General features: G+C 36.1%; 1 protein-coding gene across 1 annotated transcript in view; it reads left to right on the forward strand.

The window, feature by feature from the left end:
• Window positions 1-12,749, forward strand: part of LOC149578614 (3beta-hydroxysteroid-dehydrogenase/decarboxylase-like) — a 42,988-nt gene extending 30,239 nt beyond the window's left edge. The window contains exons 5-12 of the mRNA XM_089830235.1: window positions 1,258-1,386; window positions 1,515-1,594; window positions 10,972-11,170; window positions 11,291-11,408; window positions 11,497-11,671; window positions 11,776-11,932; window positions 12,120-12,186; window positions 12,270-12,749. Of these exons, the coding sequence (XP_089686361.1) occupies window positions 1,258-1,386; window positions 1,515-1,594; window positions 10,972-11,170; window positions 11,291-11,408; window positions 11,497-11,671; window positions 11,776-11,932; window positions 12,120-12,186; window positions 12,270-12,418 (1,074 nt within the window). The 3' untranslated portion in view covers window positions 12,419-12,749. The remainder of the gene's footprint in view (window positions 1-1,257; window positions 1,387-1,514; window positions 1,595-10,971; window positions 11,171-11,290; window positions 11,409-11,496; window positions 11,672-11,775; window positions 11,933-12,119; window positions 12,187-12,269) is intronic.
• Window positions 12,750-16,423: the final 3,674 nt, after the last annotated feature.

Raw genomic sequence — 16,423 nt, forward strand, 5'->3', positions numbered from 1 at the left:
TTGGAATGTTATATTTTTTAATTCATAAACAGTTTAGTATTTTAGTATCTTAGATTAATTAGTTGGGTTTTCTGTTGAGCCCCACCCTTGAAATTATAAGGTCTGTTCAGAGAACGAACATTCCATACAATTTTTTCTTTGGGATATTGCTTAATTAATGCTCTATAAGTGGGGGACATTGCTGCAATTGCAATTCATTTTGTAGGGAAACCACAATAACTACTACACTTTGCCTTACAATTCTACCGGCAAGGATACTACATTCTTACTATTCAACCTATGGAGATACTGCTCTATTCTCATTCGGCCTTCTCTAGAATCTATATCAAATCCTCCTATAGAACTACTGCTTCCTTGTTCCACCACCTTGCATGTCTTGAATGCCCCTCCCACTTCTCATCTCTTATATCCTTCTGCGAGGGATTCACTCCACTTTCCTTTCCATTTCCTCCATTCCTTCAGTACACTCCTCTAACTTGAATGCCTCATAGTCTTTTTCCTTCTGTGTTCCTCTTGTGCGCTACTCTAGCTTTAACACTTTTTTCCTTCTCACCTTCAAATTATCCTGCGGGCCATCTACTCCTTTCATCTGTTTGCTTCTGCATACCTCCAACATGCTCCACTAGCATCACTATGGGACTACCTCAGTTTTACCAACTGAATCAGGACTATAGTTTCGGCATGTTTGTTGGCCTAAGATGTCACGTGGGGTGAATTGAACATTGGTATCCAACATGACAACATAGTGGTCCAACCACTTAATCACAATCGTTTGACATTTTATATCAAAGTTCCCAAACTTGGACCCAGCTCGGACTCAGCAAAGCGACACAACCCTTGAAATTTAGAGATTTTTTAGGATTTAAAGACCATTCCATGCACCGATTATTGAATAAAGCTTAAAGACACAATAACATCAGTACCATTTAAGCATTGTATTTTATGAAGATTTAAAATAGAAGGAAAAAAAGCAGCAAACCCTACATTTTTTTATAAAAGCTTGCAAAACTTGAGATTATAAAATGCAATTTAGATTTTAAAGTCGAGCATTAAAAAATGACAATAAGTTATAAACAAAAAGATCCATTAACATAAAGAAAACATTCATCTAAATCCAGTTGATTCTCTTAAGTCATTAGTTCATGCAGCATTTGGATAGTTTTGGCTATGAAATTTCACATTGGATTATATTCTTCTTTCTTGTGTGCTGTTACTGATCTGTGGATGTAATTCTAATGCATGGAACTCTTATGTTAGTTTGTCATTGGTGATGGGGAAAACATGTATGATTTCACTTATGTGGAGAATGTGGCCCATGCACACATATGTGCAGAAAAAGCACTAGATTCTGTTCCAATTGATAGTGAAGATTCCGCTGCAGGCAAGGTATTTGTAGCGCTATGTATTTTAAATTTTTTAAATTTTAGGTTTCTCCTGGTGGCAAATTTCATTAATCAGTGAGCTGCTGATTTATGACTGATTGATTAGATTTTATGTTTACTAAAATTGTACAGGCCATTTTCATAACCAATATGGAACCAATAAAATTCTGGGAGTTTATATCTTTGATATTGGAGGGTTTGGGTTATCAAAGGTACCATTTACAGCCTGCAAATAATTATAGCTCTTTTTACTTACATCACATCATTTCTATGTTCAGCATCTGTCTTTAAACAATCTATTTATAGTACAACTGCAGAAGCTCTGAATGGACCCATAAACAGCAAATGTCCTTGACTGGTCAAAATAAATGTGTTGTACTTGGCTGTAGAAGGGTGACCTGTTATGCAAAGGTGGCTCTAGTCTTTTGTTTTTGTGGAGCAAAAGTTGAATTCTCTAGTTGACTGTTTTTAAAGTTTTTGCCATAATGAAATGTCTCTCATGTTCTCTTCTTCACTTTTAATTTCCTAATCATTGTCTTGTTGACGTGAGTTTTGTTCTACTACAACATATAGAATCAAACACCCAACTTTTCAAAGTGAAACACTTAGATACACAATCCTCTTAATATATGGTCATCCCTCATGCTAAGCTTGCAAAGTAAGAGCATGAAATGACTTCAAGTTTCCTTCTAATGTTGACACTTGCTCAGTGAAATAATGTGATTTGCTGGTAATCACTTAGGCAACTTGCAGTATTCAATCAACATATATCAACTCTTGCACTTCTCAAGATTTGGCTTCGCAATGTGAAAAAATATAACTTTTGACTTTCCAACTTCCATCTCAACTTAAACTTTAAGTTCTACTTCTACTTGTAATCGAGGAATGCAAGGAATCATGGATTGATTTGGACTCTATTGGATGTAGCTCAATCAATGACTCCATCCACCTAGTGCAAGCTTCTAAGGACTACAATTTTTCTTTTTTCAAATCAATATCTCCTCTTCAATCCCATTAAATTGATGCAAACTAAAGACTGAATATCAATTGAAGTTAAGTGCTTTCATTGGCCAACCACACAAGACACTTCTACCATCAGCAAGAGGCCAGTGGCTTGGATTTGTTCGAGTCAAGCAAATACTATGCACAATTATTTTCATTCAACTAAACTACTTCTAAACAACATGAAATGAGATCCTGATTTAAGTGAGAGATGCAAATAACCATGTAATACTCCAAAATGATCATATATATCCACCATGCAAGCACAACAATGAATAGAGACAATTTTGGTAGTACTTTTTCAGTAATCCTCCAACATAACTCTCCCACAAATGATGTGAGCAAGCTTTTATATAGGAGATCAATTACAATGGCCAAGATTGATTTGAAATCAGGGCCAAGATTAAACCAAATAAGCCTTAATTAGGGTTTCTATTACCATAGCTACAAATATTACATCTCCAGCCAATTACATTTAAGCACCACCTTGTGAGCCAACAGAAAACTTACACTGCTTTCCAAGAATTAATGAGAAAATTCAAATGCACAACAACCAGATTAGGAAAAATAATAAGTGGACCAATGAGAAGAGGGCACTTGTAGAAGAAGCCACCACCTAGTAGACCAATGAGAAAATTCAAATGCAACCAAGAGCCAATCAGAAAAAAAGGCCATTGGGGCCTTTGCCACTTGGTGCTAAATGGGCCAATCAGAATTAGACATTTACCATTGAGCAAATGTAGGACCACATGGGCCTACTGGTCTCATCACCTTGGGAAATGTGCTGCTCATCGTCACCCTCCTTTTAACATTCAATGAACTTGAACATAATCTTATGAATCATTTCCATGGGACACATGGCATTTTTTTTTTGGTTCAGCAAAGGGCTACCACGTCAGCAAACTCATCTAGAAACTTGATAAATACCCTCTTTTCGATGATCAGAAATTATTCAGTCCTTCATTTGTGAGCACTTATATTCTCAATTACTTTGTCTCCTTTACCTTTAAAGTCTCTCTCTTGTCTTAACCTTCTAAGTTGCTCCAACGAATGGATCTCAACTCTGCCTTCCTTCAATATGAAATCTTTGTTGGTGTAGATGGAGAATTTGCATATCACCAATGCTTTGATCTTCTAAGCTGCCTTGTAATGATAATTAGGTTCTTCATCTTGATCTTGGATTTCCAAGATAGCATTCCCTTTCTCTTCTTTTTAAACTTGCCATGCCTTTCTTCCATGTCTTAATATCCTTGATTTCTTATCATCTTTTCTTCAACACTTTGGAATCATTGGTGATCTTCTTGGTGTTAATGCCCTTTGATCTCAATCTTGTCCCCGCTGCTTCAATCCATTGTGGAAACATCTTTTGTCCTTTTGATTGCTTGCCTTCTTCCTCTTTGTCATTCTCTGGTAAGTCCTTCATTTCCTTGGCCTGGGTTTTCTCAGCTCCTTTCTCCATACCTGGTCCTGCAGCAAACAACATGATTAGGATTTTATTATCTTAATCAAATCTGAACCTAAAATCGGAGGTTAGTACAAGCTGAAATACTAAAATCAGACTCTTTAGCACTTATATCAGACCTACAAAATAGACTGATTTAGCCCTACTACACCCTCATACATTCAAATGACTGATTTACCCTCGTTTCTAAATGTCTGACTACTTATAGCAATCTGATATTATCCCGAGCTCGACTCAAAAGATATGATTAAAATTCAAAATGAGGTCTGACATAAGTTCTGAAAATAAAAATAAACCTCAATGAATAACGCTAAACTATAATGGAAAGCTGAAATCAAGCTATGCTCTTTGGATCTAAAGCCTGCCATCAGATCTGGATTGTTAAATACCAGCCCCCTAATTTGAACCTGAGGTCTCATCATGTTGAAAAAAAGGTTGATATCAGACCTGCAAACAAGTTGAACTCAGCGTCAAAGGGCTTAATGAGATACAAAGTCAGAATTTTAATGACTTGAGATGGAACCTCCTTGACAATAGCAGCCTGAAGTTCAATTATGAGTGACTGATGTAGACACCAGTATAGCCTTAATCTGCAGATGTAGGCCAAAAAATGGTGGATCAAAGCTCTGTTATTCTCAGCAATCATAGTAAATGAAACAACTTTTCTCCAATCTGCCCCTGGGAGTTCGAATTTTTGTCTTTTTTGCTTTATATTTGCAATGAAAATAATCTTCAAAGTGAAGGCCCACTGCCCTGCTTATATAGTAAAAAATCTGGATATGAGGCTGTTGCTAATCCAATTGGATTTTAAATGCTAACAATCCTTCATTAAATGAGTTCTAACTTCTACCTCAAGTTTTGAATTTAATTTAATTCATTTTGAAATTTGAATTTGAAAACTCATTGCTGGATTGAACCCTCTTTGATTAACAATTGTCATTAAATTGTTAGCTAACGTGTGCTAAGTTTGAGGCAGATCTAAAGAACAAGGGCTTGCATCAAATTTTGCACCCTATACCTGCATTTAGTTAATCCATTTATGTCCTAATTGCATTGAGTTTTGAGCTTTCTATTAGCATTTAAATTACATTTGGGATCCCACAATGAGTTTTGTGCCCAATTTTTTATTGTGTAGGTCAGATTTGTGGCTGGGCGCCTTGATTTAGAGGCCTTATGAGGCCACACATTTCATTATGAGGGGCCCAAATCAAGTCTGACCCAATCCCCAACCCATACACTATCTTCCAAGGTTGTTTTATCTAGAATTGTGACCCCAATGTCATTAAAATAGCCACACATTCTCTTTGGGGCCTACACTTCAAGTTTAGAGCCTTAGTATTTTAATTTCAATGATATATGTCTCAGATTTAGGCCATATCAATCCATTTCGACCCACATGTTACATTATATGGGTCTGATTTAGCTTGCTGAAGCTACATTCAAGGCATAGAGGCTAATTGTATCAATTTTTGAGTCCAGTCCTGGGCTTAGTTTTCCTTGAATTAATCACATGCTAGGCATAAGGAAGGTCCCAATTCAAATTACAAACATATTCCAATGCTCAGGTATGATTGGTTTTTGGGCCCATTGATATGAATTTTAGACTCTTCCAGCTAGGATTGAACCTATGTCATGTCTCCTTCATCCTTATTCAATCATGAGATGAGAAAGGGCTTCGTCTACCCTTCTTGAGATGAGAAAGGGCTTTGTCTACCCTTCTTGAGATGACAACAGGCTTTATCAACCTCACTTGAGATGAGAAGGGGCTTTGTCTACCCCACTTGAGATGAGAAGAGGTGTCTCATCTACTTTTTATGAAAATTACCTTTAACCTCTTTCCCATTGTTCCCTTTGAATTCTGGCTTGCTGGGTTTGAAACTCTTAGAACTCTTCTTATGAGTTCCTAACTTTGTGTTATCAGTATTCCAACTGGTTTTCCTCTTGTTGTCTCAAATGGAGTCATCCCTTTTGATTTTATGTTCTTGTCAGATAGCTCTTTCAAGAGCTTCCTCCATGGTTCGTGGGGTGAGAACATCTACAACTCCAATTTTGTTGTTTAAACCCATGGTGAATTTCCTAACCTTCAAATTTTTGTCTTGTTGGTAAGGAGTAACGTACTTTAACAATTGGGTGAACTTTTCCTAGTACTTATGTACAGTCAAATCTCCCTACTTGAGATTCTGGAAGTCTAGTAATTTTTGATCATAGAAGGTTTGAGAAAGCAATCAATTTTTGAAGATAGAGATGAATGTGTCCCATGTGATCTCTGTGGTTTTGATATCGAGTTCTATTTTGGTGTTTCCCCACCAGGTGGCTGCTTCTCCGGAAAGGTGGTCTATTCCCTAAACAACTTTAGATTTTTCTAAAAAACTCCTAATCTCGAAATATTGCTCCATCTCAATTAACCATGCCTCGACATCTTCTCCTTTCTCAGAGCCTGAGAACTTAGGAGGTTTAATCTTCTTAATATCGTTCAACAGATCGTTGACTATTCCCTACTTCTTTTTCTTGTTAAGGGATGTTATTGAAGCTTGTTTTTCCTTATCACTGGGACTAGAGTTTCTGGGTTTTGTTCTAGGAGGAAGCGAGGAATAAGTCTCCTCTTGATCTCGCCCAATCTGGGCTGCTAGTTCATTCATTCTCTTTTCGATGTTTTCTAGTTTTCCTTGAGTCTCTTGCAAAATCTGGATCATTAGATCCGATGAGTCTTGGGGATGAGCCTAGATTTTTTCTTCATACTCTATGGGGTTTCCATTGCTGGCCATAGTTGAAACTAATTTGTTCATGTTATAAGCAATTGTTTCTAAGTTCATATTATGATTATAATTGGTTACCATAACTTTCTAAAGGTTTAAGGGATTATGCTCAACATTATAAAAAAATGCTAAATTTTTTATTATATATTTTGCTGGTTGCAACTGCAGCTACATCATTTACAAACTTTTCCTCTACTACGGACATAACAAAACAATAGATTAACAAATAAACTGGACACCCTACCTTTGGGTATTCTATCCATTTTTATTTCTAGGCTTGTCTTGCCCTTTACATGGTTTATGAAAAATCATAAGAGGATCAGTCTGTTTCCATGCCTTAATAAGTTTGTTTCTCAATTTTGCCTTCCTAGCCGGAGTCCCACTTGACTCTCACTTTCTTGATTCGCTGCAGTGCCTGTGCTAGGGTTTCATTGTCTTTGGGCATAGAGCAGTAGGAATAATCGTGTTTTGGCATGTTCTTAATTGAGTAGAAAAATATGGGATGTCTGGGTGATTTGCGTGGTGTCCTATGGATATACATCATGTTTATCATTCAAATCTGTATTGTTTCAGTTTTGCTTGTGATGAGCTCAAGGTTCAAAGTTGAACCTAGCGCTTTGATACCATATGTAACATGCTAAAAAATTGGAATCTAATTAATTCTTAAATAAAGATAACAGATCTAATTCTCAACCGAATGAAAAGAGATGCAGTTAAAACAGTTACTCAACTACTTCACCGAGAAAGGAAAATATGATCTACCTTCATTTTGAATTTGCATATAAATAGGAAATAACAAACATTTAGCCATTAGTTTATATGAAATTCAGTTATTAAACTACCATTTCCAACATAAAATACTCTATAAACAACATATTTTAGAAAGGAAGTACAAATGAACTTAAAAAGATTACCAGTGTAAAAGCAGTAGATGAAATAGAGTGGTGCAAGTCTTGGCATTTGGAAGAGAAGAGAAGCACTGCCACGGGCTTAACCTCCCAACTACAGACCCTTAGTATCCCCTCACAATCTCTAACGAGAAAGACCCTCCCTACCTTGGGAGTTGGCTTGGGACACCCTTATCCAGACACTGAGCATCCTGGTGTTAGAGTGTCGACTAGTCAGTTGTCGAGACTATGGACACATTCCAACCAGCCTATCTTACAATTGCTAGCACCTTGACCTCTAGTGATCATGGTGGCAAACGCCATGTACTACCTTGGCCAAGGATTTTGGATGGGCATCTCATGTGCCCGATCACCCACCGCTCGACTTGACAACAAGAAAAATACAAATGGATTACCATGAGCTTTTGTTTTCAAGTTTTGGTTTTTAAGGTAATATTACTGATTTGTTTGCTCCCTTTTACTGCAGGTATTTCGATTCCTTCCTCCCTAAGCTCGACCATGATGGTCCTTAATACTTGGAGGAATTGTCATGATTTCATGACCTCTTACTCCATTTCCATATATCTTGCCTTTATCGGCCTATGGCATCATAAGATAGTATGTTTTTAATTCTGTTCTGATATTACAAAAGAGAGTATTCCATCTCAAGGACATATTGGCTATGCCCCTGTATGGAACTCCTTGATTAGGTCTTTTATTAAGAAAACTTATGACACAGTATAACACTATCTGAATGCATAAACAAATCAACATAAGATCATTTTAAATCAACAAAATATGTGCAGCTCTGAATCTTGAAATAAGTATCAAAGTAATAATCAAGACTCATAAACAAGTTAGATCACATATGCAAAACATGGCACAATCATTACAAGGAAATCAAATGCATGATCTGATTCTTGGTATCGATCTGAAGTATTTGGTTATGGCAGAATGACGTGGCACTGGGACCTTCGATTTGGGCCAATGAATATCCACAGCCCAAACTCACGAGCTTCGGCTCTAGCAAATAATTTCAATCTCACCATCTCAATGTGGTTTGCATAATATTATATTGCAGTATACAAAATACTAAATGCTCGGAAATGTTGCAGCATATTAGAGAGAAAAAGGAATGATGAATATATGTTGAAGGGAGCCTTTCCCACAGGGTTCATAAAGCACAATATAGACTTGTATCGACCAAGATAGTATGGCCTCCCACATGGGCCTTCAGTTAAATCAAGATGGACGCAGTATAAATGTTGCAAGATCATTTTTTGAAAATTCAAAAAAAAAAAAAAAAATTCAAAAAAAAAAAATATATATATACACACACACACACACACACACACATACAAAACTATTAGCCCGATGCCATAAGCTGGTGGTAATAAGGTTAAGCGAGCAAAATTAAATAAATACCATGCCCACGCCAAGGAAAGTTTATAAAAGCAAGGTGCAAAAGATATATTTAAACATATCTTGGTATAAGAATATCACCTTCTGTATATTCATGCTTGCCTAAGTCCTATGATATGCAGGGATATATATATGCATACATACATATATATGTATACGCTAATGATTATTCGCGCACACACACACACACATTTTTATAGATGTATATGTGTATACATACGTACATATTTCATAGCCACACAAGTATGAGTATAAAAGAGATATTTTTATACCAAGGTATGTTGGCTTGCACAAAACAAGGAAATGATAAAGGGATTAATCGTACTTAAGTTACTTTTAATGCTTCTTTTTAATTGTTTTAACCAAATAGCTCATGGTAATTCTTGTACTTCCTTGATTGTTTAGTCGTTCAAATCCTTGGTCTAGGTAGTAAGTTCATACCTGTTATTCTGATGGTGGATTTGAATGTCCCCTTCCGAACCCTCATTTTGGCAATGCTTCTCCTTCGTCGTCATACTCCTGCAAAATAGAAATGGTTCCTGGAAATAACGTATTCCAAGATTTTTTAAAATAAAATACATCACATAATCATTCTAAATTTCTATGATATATCAACTAATAACCACTATACCATTTCACATGAGTCAGAATATCTCAACAATATTATTATTATAGCCAGTTTCACAAGAACTGTTATTTCTAACAAAATTACCGAACAACTGATTTCACATGAAATTTTCCAATGGCTAGAATATTATATAATGTAGCAAAAATTTGGGATGTAACACAGTTTGCCCAGAGAAAATCCTTCTTGTTACAATAAAAGGTTAAATGCTTCCAAGAGGAAACACAAATAGTTCGTCTAAAATCCCTTAATGGAAAACCAGAGGTTAGGTTCAAGGCCCTTTCCTCTCATTGTGCAGCTCTACTGAGGTGCTGCAGGGGTGCTAAGTTGATAATTTGGTGTCCTTTCAGGTCAAGTAGGGTGAATTGAAGGATTGATATCTGTCACTGCATATTAGTCCAATATTTACTTGTATAATCAAATGTGGGCAATTCTATTTGTTGGTCATCAACATATACTTTGAAGTCCTTGAATTGGGTTTCCACTGTCATACTGGGTGCTTATACAATTTAAATTCACATAGGTGCTAGGTCCAATTGATAATTGCTGTCTGTCACTAGGATATGATCATATCAATGCCTAGGTTAGGGCATACCGCTGCTCAATGAGGAAGCCAATTCCAAGATAAGGAGTGCTACACAGGGCTTTAAATTGTAGACCCGTCTTGGTATTTTAAGATGCTGCAAGGAGTGAAATTACAGTTACCAGAGGCATAATGAGAAAGCTGGATTTCTTGGGCAGGCTTCCCATCACACTATGATCAATAGGGCGAGGAGCCTCTTATACAAGGGATATTTCATAATGGAAAAGAGGGAAGGTTATTTTCATTCATATGCTTGCATCTGAATGCTTGAATTCATTCTGAAAGTTACCTCTCTCAACTCATTGTTTTAGCCTACAATATTGTAGATCCTTTGTGATCGTTTGTGTACACCTGTGATGAACTATCTTCTGTTAGTCAGGTAGATCCCATCTTCGGCTTCTCTCAGATATATAGAATTAGAAACAGCTAGAGATTTACAGACACAAACCTCAAGCACCACAGCTGATGAAAAACTAAAAGTAACTTATTGCATGTATATGCATGTAGATTGGATCCTGCAATGATGATGTCAAGAATTTATGACTTTGCCCAATAGATATAGAAACATACTGCCAATTGCCTATCAATTTACCTCTTCATATGATTTGTCCCATGTGGTCTGTTTTGTCTATGGTCATACACAATATTCCTCATATGCCTTTTAATGGTTTAAATATGAAGGGACTTGAATTGCTCTAATCTAGTGTCTGTTGGTGCTTAACTGTATTAGAGGACTCTACTTTGCAATCGTATCATGTTATTATAGATGGTAATTATTTGTTGGATTTTATATTTCAATTGTACCCTGGCTTGCTAATACTATATTCTTTCATGTCACCTGCTGGATTCCAGGCCCAGGATTCACATTCCCTTAAAGGTGATGATGCCAATTGCCTACATGGTTGAATGGATTTACAAAAGGCTTGCTGCATACGGGATGCCATTGCCTCAGTTGACACCATCAAGGATGAGGTTGCTTACTTGTTCTCGAACGTTCAGTTCTTTGAGAGCTCAGAAGCTTCTAGAATATGCACCGGTGGTATCTCTGCAGGTTGGCATTGACCTAGAATCAATAAACTAAATATTGAACATTTATTTTTTGGCTTGAGACAATAACTTTCAAATTGCATTTTGCATTCAGTCACATAAAATATTTTCTTTGAATCTACAGCAAGGAATGAAATTTACACTAGAATCTTATCCGCATTTGAGAGCTGATGTACCTAGCAAAAGGAGTCGAGACATTGATGTACCATCAAAGGCATACAAAATGCTCAGAAATGAAAAAGGTGCATAATTACCTGTTTTTATTTGCTTTTCTTATGAGGGTAATGGTAATTGCAACATTGTCTAAATTCCACCTTGTTAATTGTGCAGTTGCAAATATACTTCTGTGGAGAGATCAGAAGAAGACAGCTGCAATAGCAGTCATTTTAGTAACTGTGTTCTATTTGTTTTTCATCTCTTCATATACAGCGATGTCTGTTATGGCCAAATTTCTTCTGCTGTTCATTATGATTTTGTTCATCCACAGTTTTCTACCTTCCTTAGTGTTAGTATTTTTGTAGACCTTTTCTTGTATCATTTGTCTAGTTAATGCTTTTTATCTATTAGTAAAATAAATTGTTGCTAATATAAAACAAATTTATTCTGCAGGTTTGGTTTCACAATCAAACAGATTCCCTCTTCCTATTTTCAAATTCATGAAGAAAATGTAGAACGTGGATCTCAGCATGTAGCATCTGCATGGAACTCAGGAGTTATTATCTTGAAAACTCTAGCTCAAGGGAAAGATTGGACCTTGTTTTTTAAGGTAATTCAAGTCAGGGTTTGTGTGAAGAGATTTGCAGTTTTTGCAAGACATGATTTAGCAGGAATATGCAAGGTTTCTCCATGGATTCTGAGTATTGTATTTATTTTCTCATCTTTCTAATTTTTTCTGTTCTACGTGGAAGCTCATAGATTTTTTATTTTTTTTGGCCCATGACTTCTGTGACTAGACAATGGCGTTTCTACTCTTTCTTAAGTTTCTTGGAGCATTTTCCTTATCAACACTTGTTGGAGCAGGTAGGAAACGTGGAACACATAACTCTTTTTCTTTTTGAAATAGTTGTAGCTTTTGTTCTAATATTTTCTTCTCTTGCATACAGGTTTGACTTTCATGTTCACTGCATTCTACATATATGAGCAAAAGGAAGAAGAAATCGATGACATGCTCAAGGCTATAGCTGTTGTTCCTTTGAAGTTGAAGGAGCTAATATCAAGCAAGCTATCAATCATAAGATCATCATTAAAGTAAATATAATTTTATGGGGAAGGGGATTTGATTGGTCATCAATATGTTGGGGGTCTTCAGGTTCATCTTCTTTATGCTCAAATTATTTGAATTTTTATCATCATCTGTCTGTCTTTGTTACTTACACCAATAATGTGGCATGGATTGGATGCGGCTCAAGAAACTGAGTGTCTTTTAGTACTTCAAACCAAAAGGGCTGTTCATCTACAGAGAAAGTGCTGTTGTACAATTTAAATCTAGTTGCTCACCAGAATTTTATGGCTGAAGAGGTTTAAATAGATGTATGAGGGAATAATTATTCAATTTTGGATGGTATAAAAATGATTTCAAAATTTATGATGTCTGCAACCATGTGGGCCTTCGTGTCTAAGATCAATCAACTAGGCCAATTAAATTTGTAACTATTGTATCTTATATTGGTACCAATCAGAACTCAGCATATCTTTGATTCATTAAATATTTTTAATTTAAGCAACATAATGGCTTATATAATGGATTGGGATGAACAACTTAGTAGGATTGGTTGTATATGTTTCACAATCGCGCTTTATATTACTTTTGAGCTTGATTCACAGTGGTGGCGAGAATTCTAGCTCCCCCTACGTGAACCATAGAAAACTATCCATTAGTGTTTTAATGTATGAGTTCTAAGGTTAGAAGCAACTCAAACAAAGTCTATTGCTTTGTGAAATTACAAGCTTGCTACAATATGCAATTTGAATACTGTCAAAGAGCGAATTTATTGATTTTGGTTTCAATTTATATATCATTGTTGCTAGCTTAAGATAAAAAGGGCATCTCACTGAAAGTCTTGCAGTTTTGTTTTCTTGGCAAGGCTATAATGATTGGAACAGCAAAGCCAAAATAGGTTGCAATTCCATATTTTAGTTTTGTGATAAAATGAAAATAGCACTTTGTGAGACAATGAAGATACCATTGAAGATTATACCCTTTAACAACACACATATGTTCTATGAATGCAAGTGAACTGAAATAAAATTATAGAACTTCCAAATAAGCATGAATTAGTAAGATATAATGCTTTTATACAATGAGCATAATGTGGCATGTGCAACTTTTGCTTGATTTCATAAGTTATTTTCTTGGGGCCGAGACTACTCAGACAATATAGATTGTACACTTGTTTAAGGAGGGGATAACGGAAAGTTGATGTGACAAAAGCTGCAGATTCCACAAATTGTTTATCAAGCCATTGCAGGCATGTTTAACATCTTTACTATTCCAATTATTACTGTCAAGATTTTTAAGCACTTTGTCTATGGATAGAGCAACATTCTTAGCATAGTAAATGCAAATGTCTAAATCTATAGACCTGATCACAGCTTGTATTGCTATAGAGTTGCATTACATTTGATAATGAAATATGAATACTGCATATTATGATAAGCCTATCAATACAGAATCATTCTGATAGAGATGGAAGGCATAGTCTTCGAAGTATTATAGCATAGAAGTATTGTATTTAATTAATGATGGTAAAATAATTATGGCCATCAGCCCACAAACTGTCAATCACCTTGATATTAAGGAATTACTTAGTGAGACTTTATTATTGTCAATCTTGATGAAGTTAAGTTCAGCTAATTAATAGGCAACACATTTAATAGACCCTTATGAGGTCGATCAAGGAGATGAAATATAGAGAACATCTTATTGACAATAAGATGCCCTTCTATTGCATTGTCAATAAGATGTTGATAGACTAAGTGGACCCATATGAGGGTTGATATATGTAATTGATTTGAGTAGCTGGTTATGCCTGCAAGCTAATATTGAGATAAGAATCAACCTTTAATAGTATCAGTGAGGGAATATGAAGATTAAAGGACTAAGTAGGAAACCAAGGTAGGGCTACACATGCATGTATGCATGTATGTGCAATGATGCACATACATGCACACATGTGAAGTGTCATTGGATTGGAAGGATATAGGCACGGCAGAAAATCAAGCCAAGAAACATCTCTTGCATTTATTGTTGCTTTGTCAATCAGTGGTGATCACTTTTTAATTTAAATAAATGCTTAGTCTATAAAACTACAATAATCTTGTTCTGAATTTGTGAAAAATTGAAATTACAGTAGGTTTGTGATTAGTCATATCAGTTCATTTAGGTTTAGCTGAAAGAGAAACTTCTTGGCTAAGAACCTTCCCTTAAGGGTTGTTATGTTTGTTATTGTTAGCATACATTAATACTTGACTATTTAATAGTTTACATTCCATTGAAGGTCTTTAATGACCCTTATTGTCCATTAACATTGATCTATTGGGCTGTTCGTTAGTAAATCAATGAATCAGTTGGGCTCAAGCGTAATATAGAAGTTGAATAAGGGCAGTAAAAATTTAGAACACATAAATCATGCTTGCAATTTTTAAAACTTGGCCAAGGTGGCGCAATGGTTTGTATGGGACTGCCAGTTCACAAGAAACATATAGACTTCCCACTCAAATGGTCATACTAATTAGGAGGTAACTATAGTGCGTGTGACAGACTTGAGTTGCGTATGTTCTAAACACCAAGACTCAGATTGCAATCAGACCTAGTCTTGTGTCTACACTCTCATGAAGGGTAGGGCCACTTTAGAAAGGAATGTGTGTTGGGGAGTGCTAGGACCTAAAGTTAGACGTAAAGGACCTTGATGATGCTCACCCTCTCATAGATGATGTTGAGACTTGTATGAGATCCCTGGAAGGAAAATAACCAATCAATAAATTCTAACCTTATCTTTTGTTTATTGCATTTCATTAACGGAAAGAGATAAATGCAATTTTATTTAATTTTTAATTTTTATGCACTTAAAGATAGATTGCATTTCTGTTTAAGTTTTATGATAATTAGATTTTTTTTAAAAACTTTGTTATATAATCAACAGGGTGGAATTAACAATTGTGGAATATGTGAAGTATATTTTTATTGAAATAGTTAGCATGTTACATTATGAGATCATATTGCTACGTTACACATTTCAGGGTAAAACCTAGATCATTAAAATATGAAATACCCTCTTGTTCTTTTATTCACAACCTTTTTTTTTTCTATTTTCTTTATGGAGTGAAAATATGCAAAATATTTCTCTTAGAGCATTTGAGTAGCCTAGAATAAATTTTTTATGGTTGGATGCAACTTTATATTGTTGATATCAACATTTTGGTTTTAAAATCCCACTCTAACAAGGCTCATAACTACGAGGAGACGTGAAGTAACCATCTTTTGTTGATTTGCCTTATTGAGTGATTGGTAGTGTTCATAATCTTGTAGGAATGTAGATAACCTTCGTTTTAGTATCTTCTAGGATTTGGACAAAAAAAGGAAATTGTCATTTTTGAGTGCCTTAAAAGACAAGGCCCATGAACTGCATAAGATGAATGATTACAAATTTTCACGGAGATCACTAGGAGTTGAAATTGAGTGAGTAGCCGAGTTGGTGTGAAGGCGAGTCGTGAGGCGTAGTGTTAGGCTAATGATCCCGGTGCTACGCATCAACTCCGGTTCGAGTCACACTAGGTTTACCACAAACCCTTTTAAGGGTGAGTGAGTAGCCAAGTTGGTGTGAAGGCAAGTCGTGAGGCGTAGTGTTAGGCTAATGATCCCGGTGCTACGCATCAACTCCGGTTCGAGTCACACTAGGTTTACCACAAACCCTTTATGTGAGTGAGTAGCCGAGTTGGTGTGAAGGCGAGTCGTGAGGCGTAGTTTTAGGCTAATGATCCCGGTGCTACGCATCAACTCCGGTTCGAGTCACACTAGGTTTACCACAAACCCTTTAGGGATGGAGTCTCTGAGAAGCGTTGGCTGCCGGCTGGGCTAGGGTTTTTCCCCTAGCCTGTTCTTGGTGTTTGATCTTTACTATTTTTCTGTTCTGTTTGGATTGTTAGCTACTGGACATAATTTGTGTCGGTGTTTTTGGAGATCTTCTGCAGTCAATTTTGGATTGGGGGTTTTATTGTTTGCATGGCAGGGCCTGGGATTTTTTCTCCGTTGGTGAGA

This window comes from Cupressus sempervirens, chromosome 1 (assembly GCF_028749045.1).
Source record: "Cupressus sempervirens isolate cs-2001-9-10 chromosome 1, ASM2874904v1, whole genome shotgun sequence".
Taxonomy (NCBI): domain Eukaryota; kingdom Viridiplantae; phylum Streptophyta; class Pinopsida; order Cupressales; family Cupressaceae; genus Cupressus; species Cupressus sempervirens.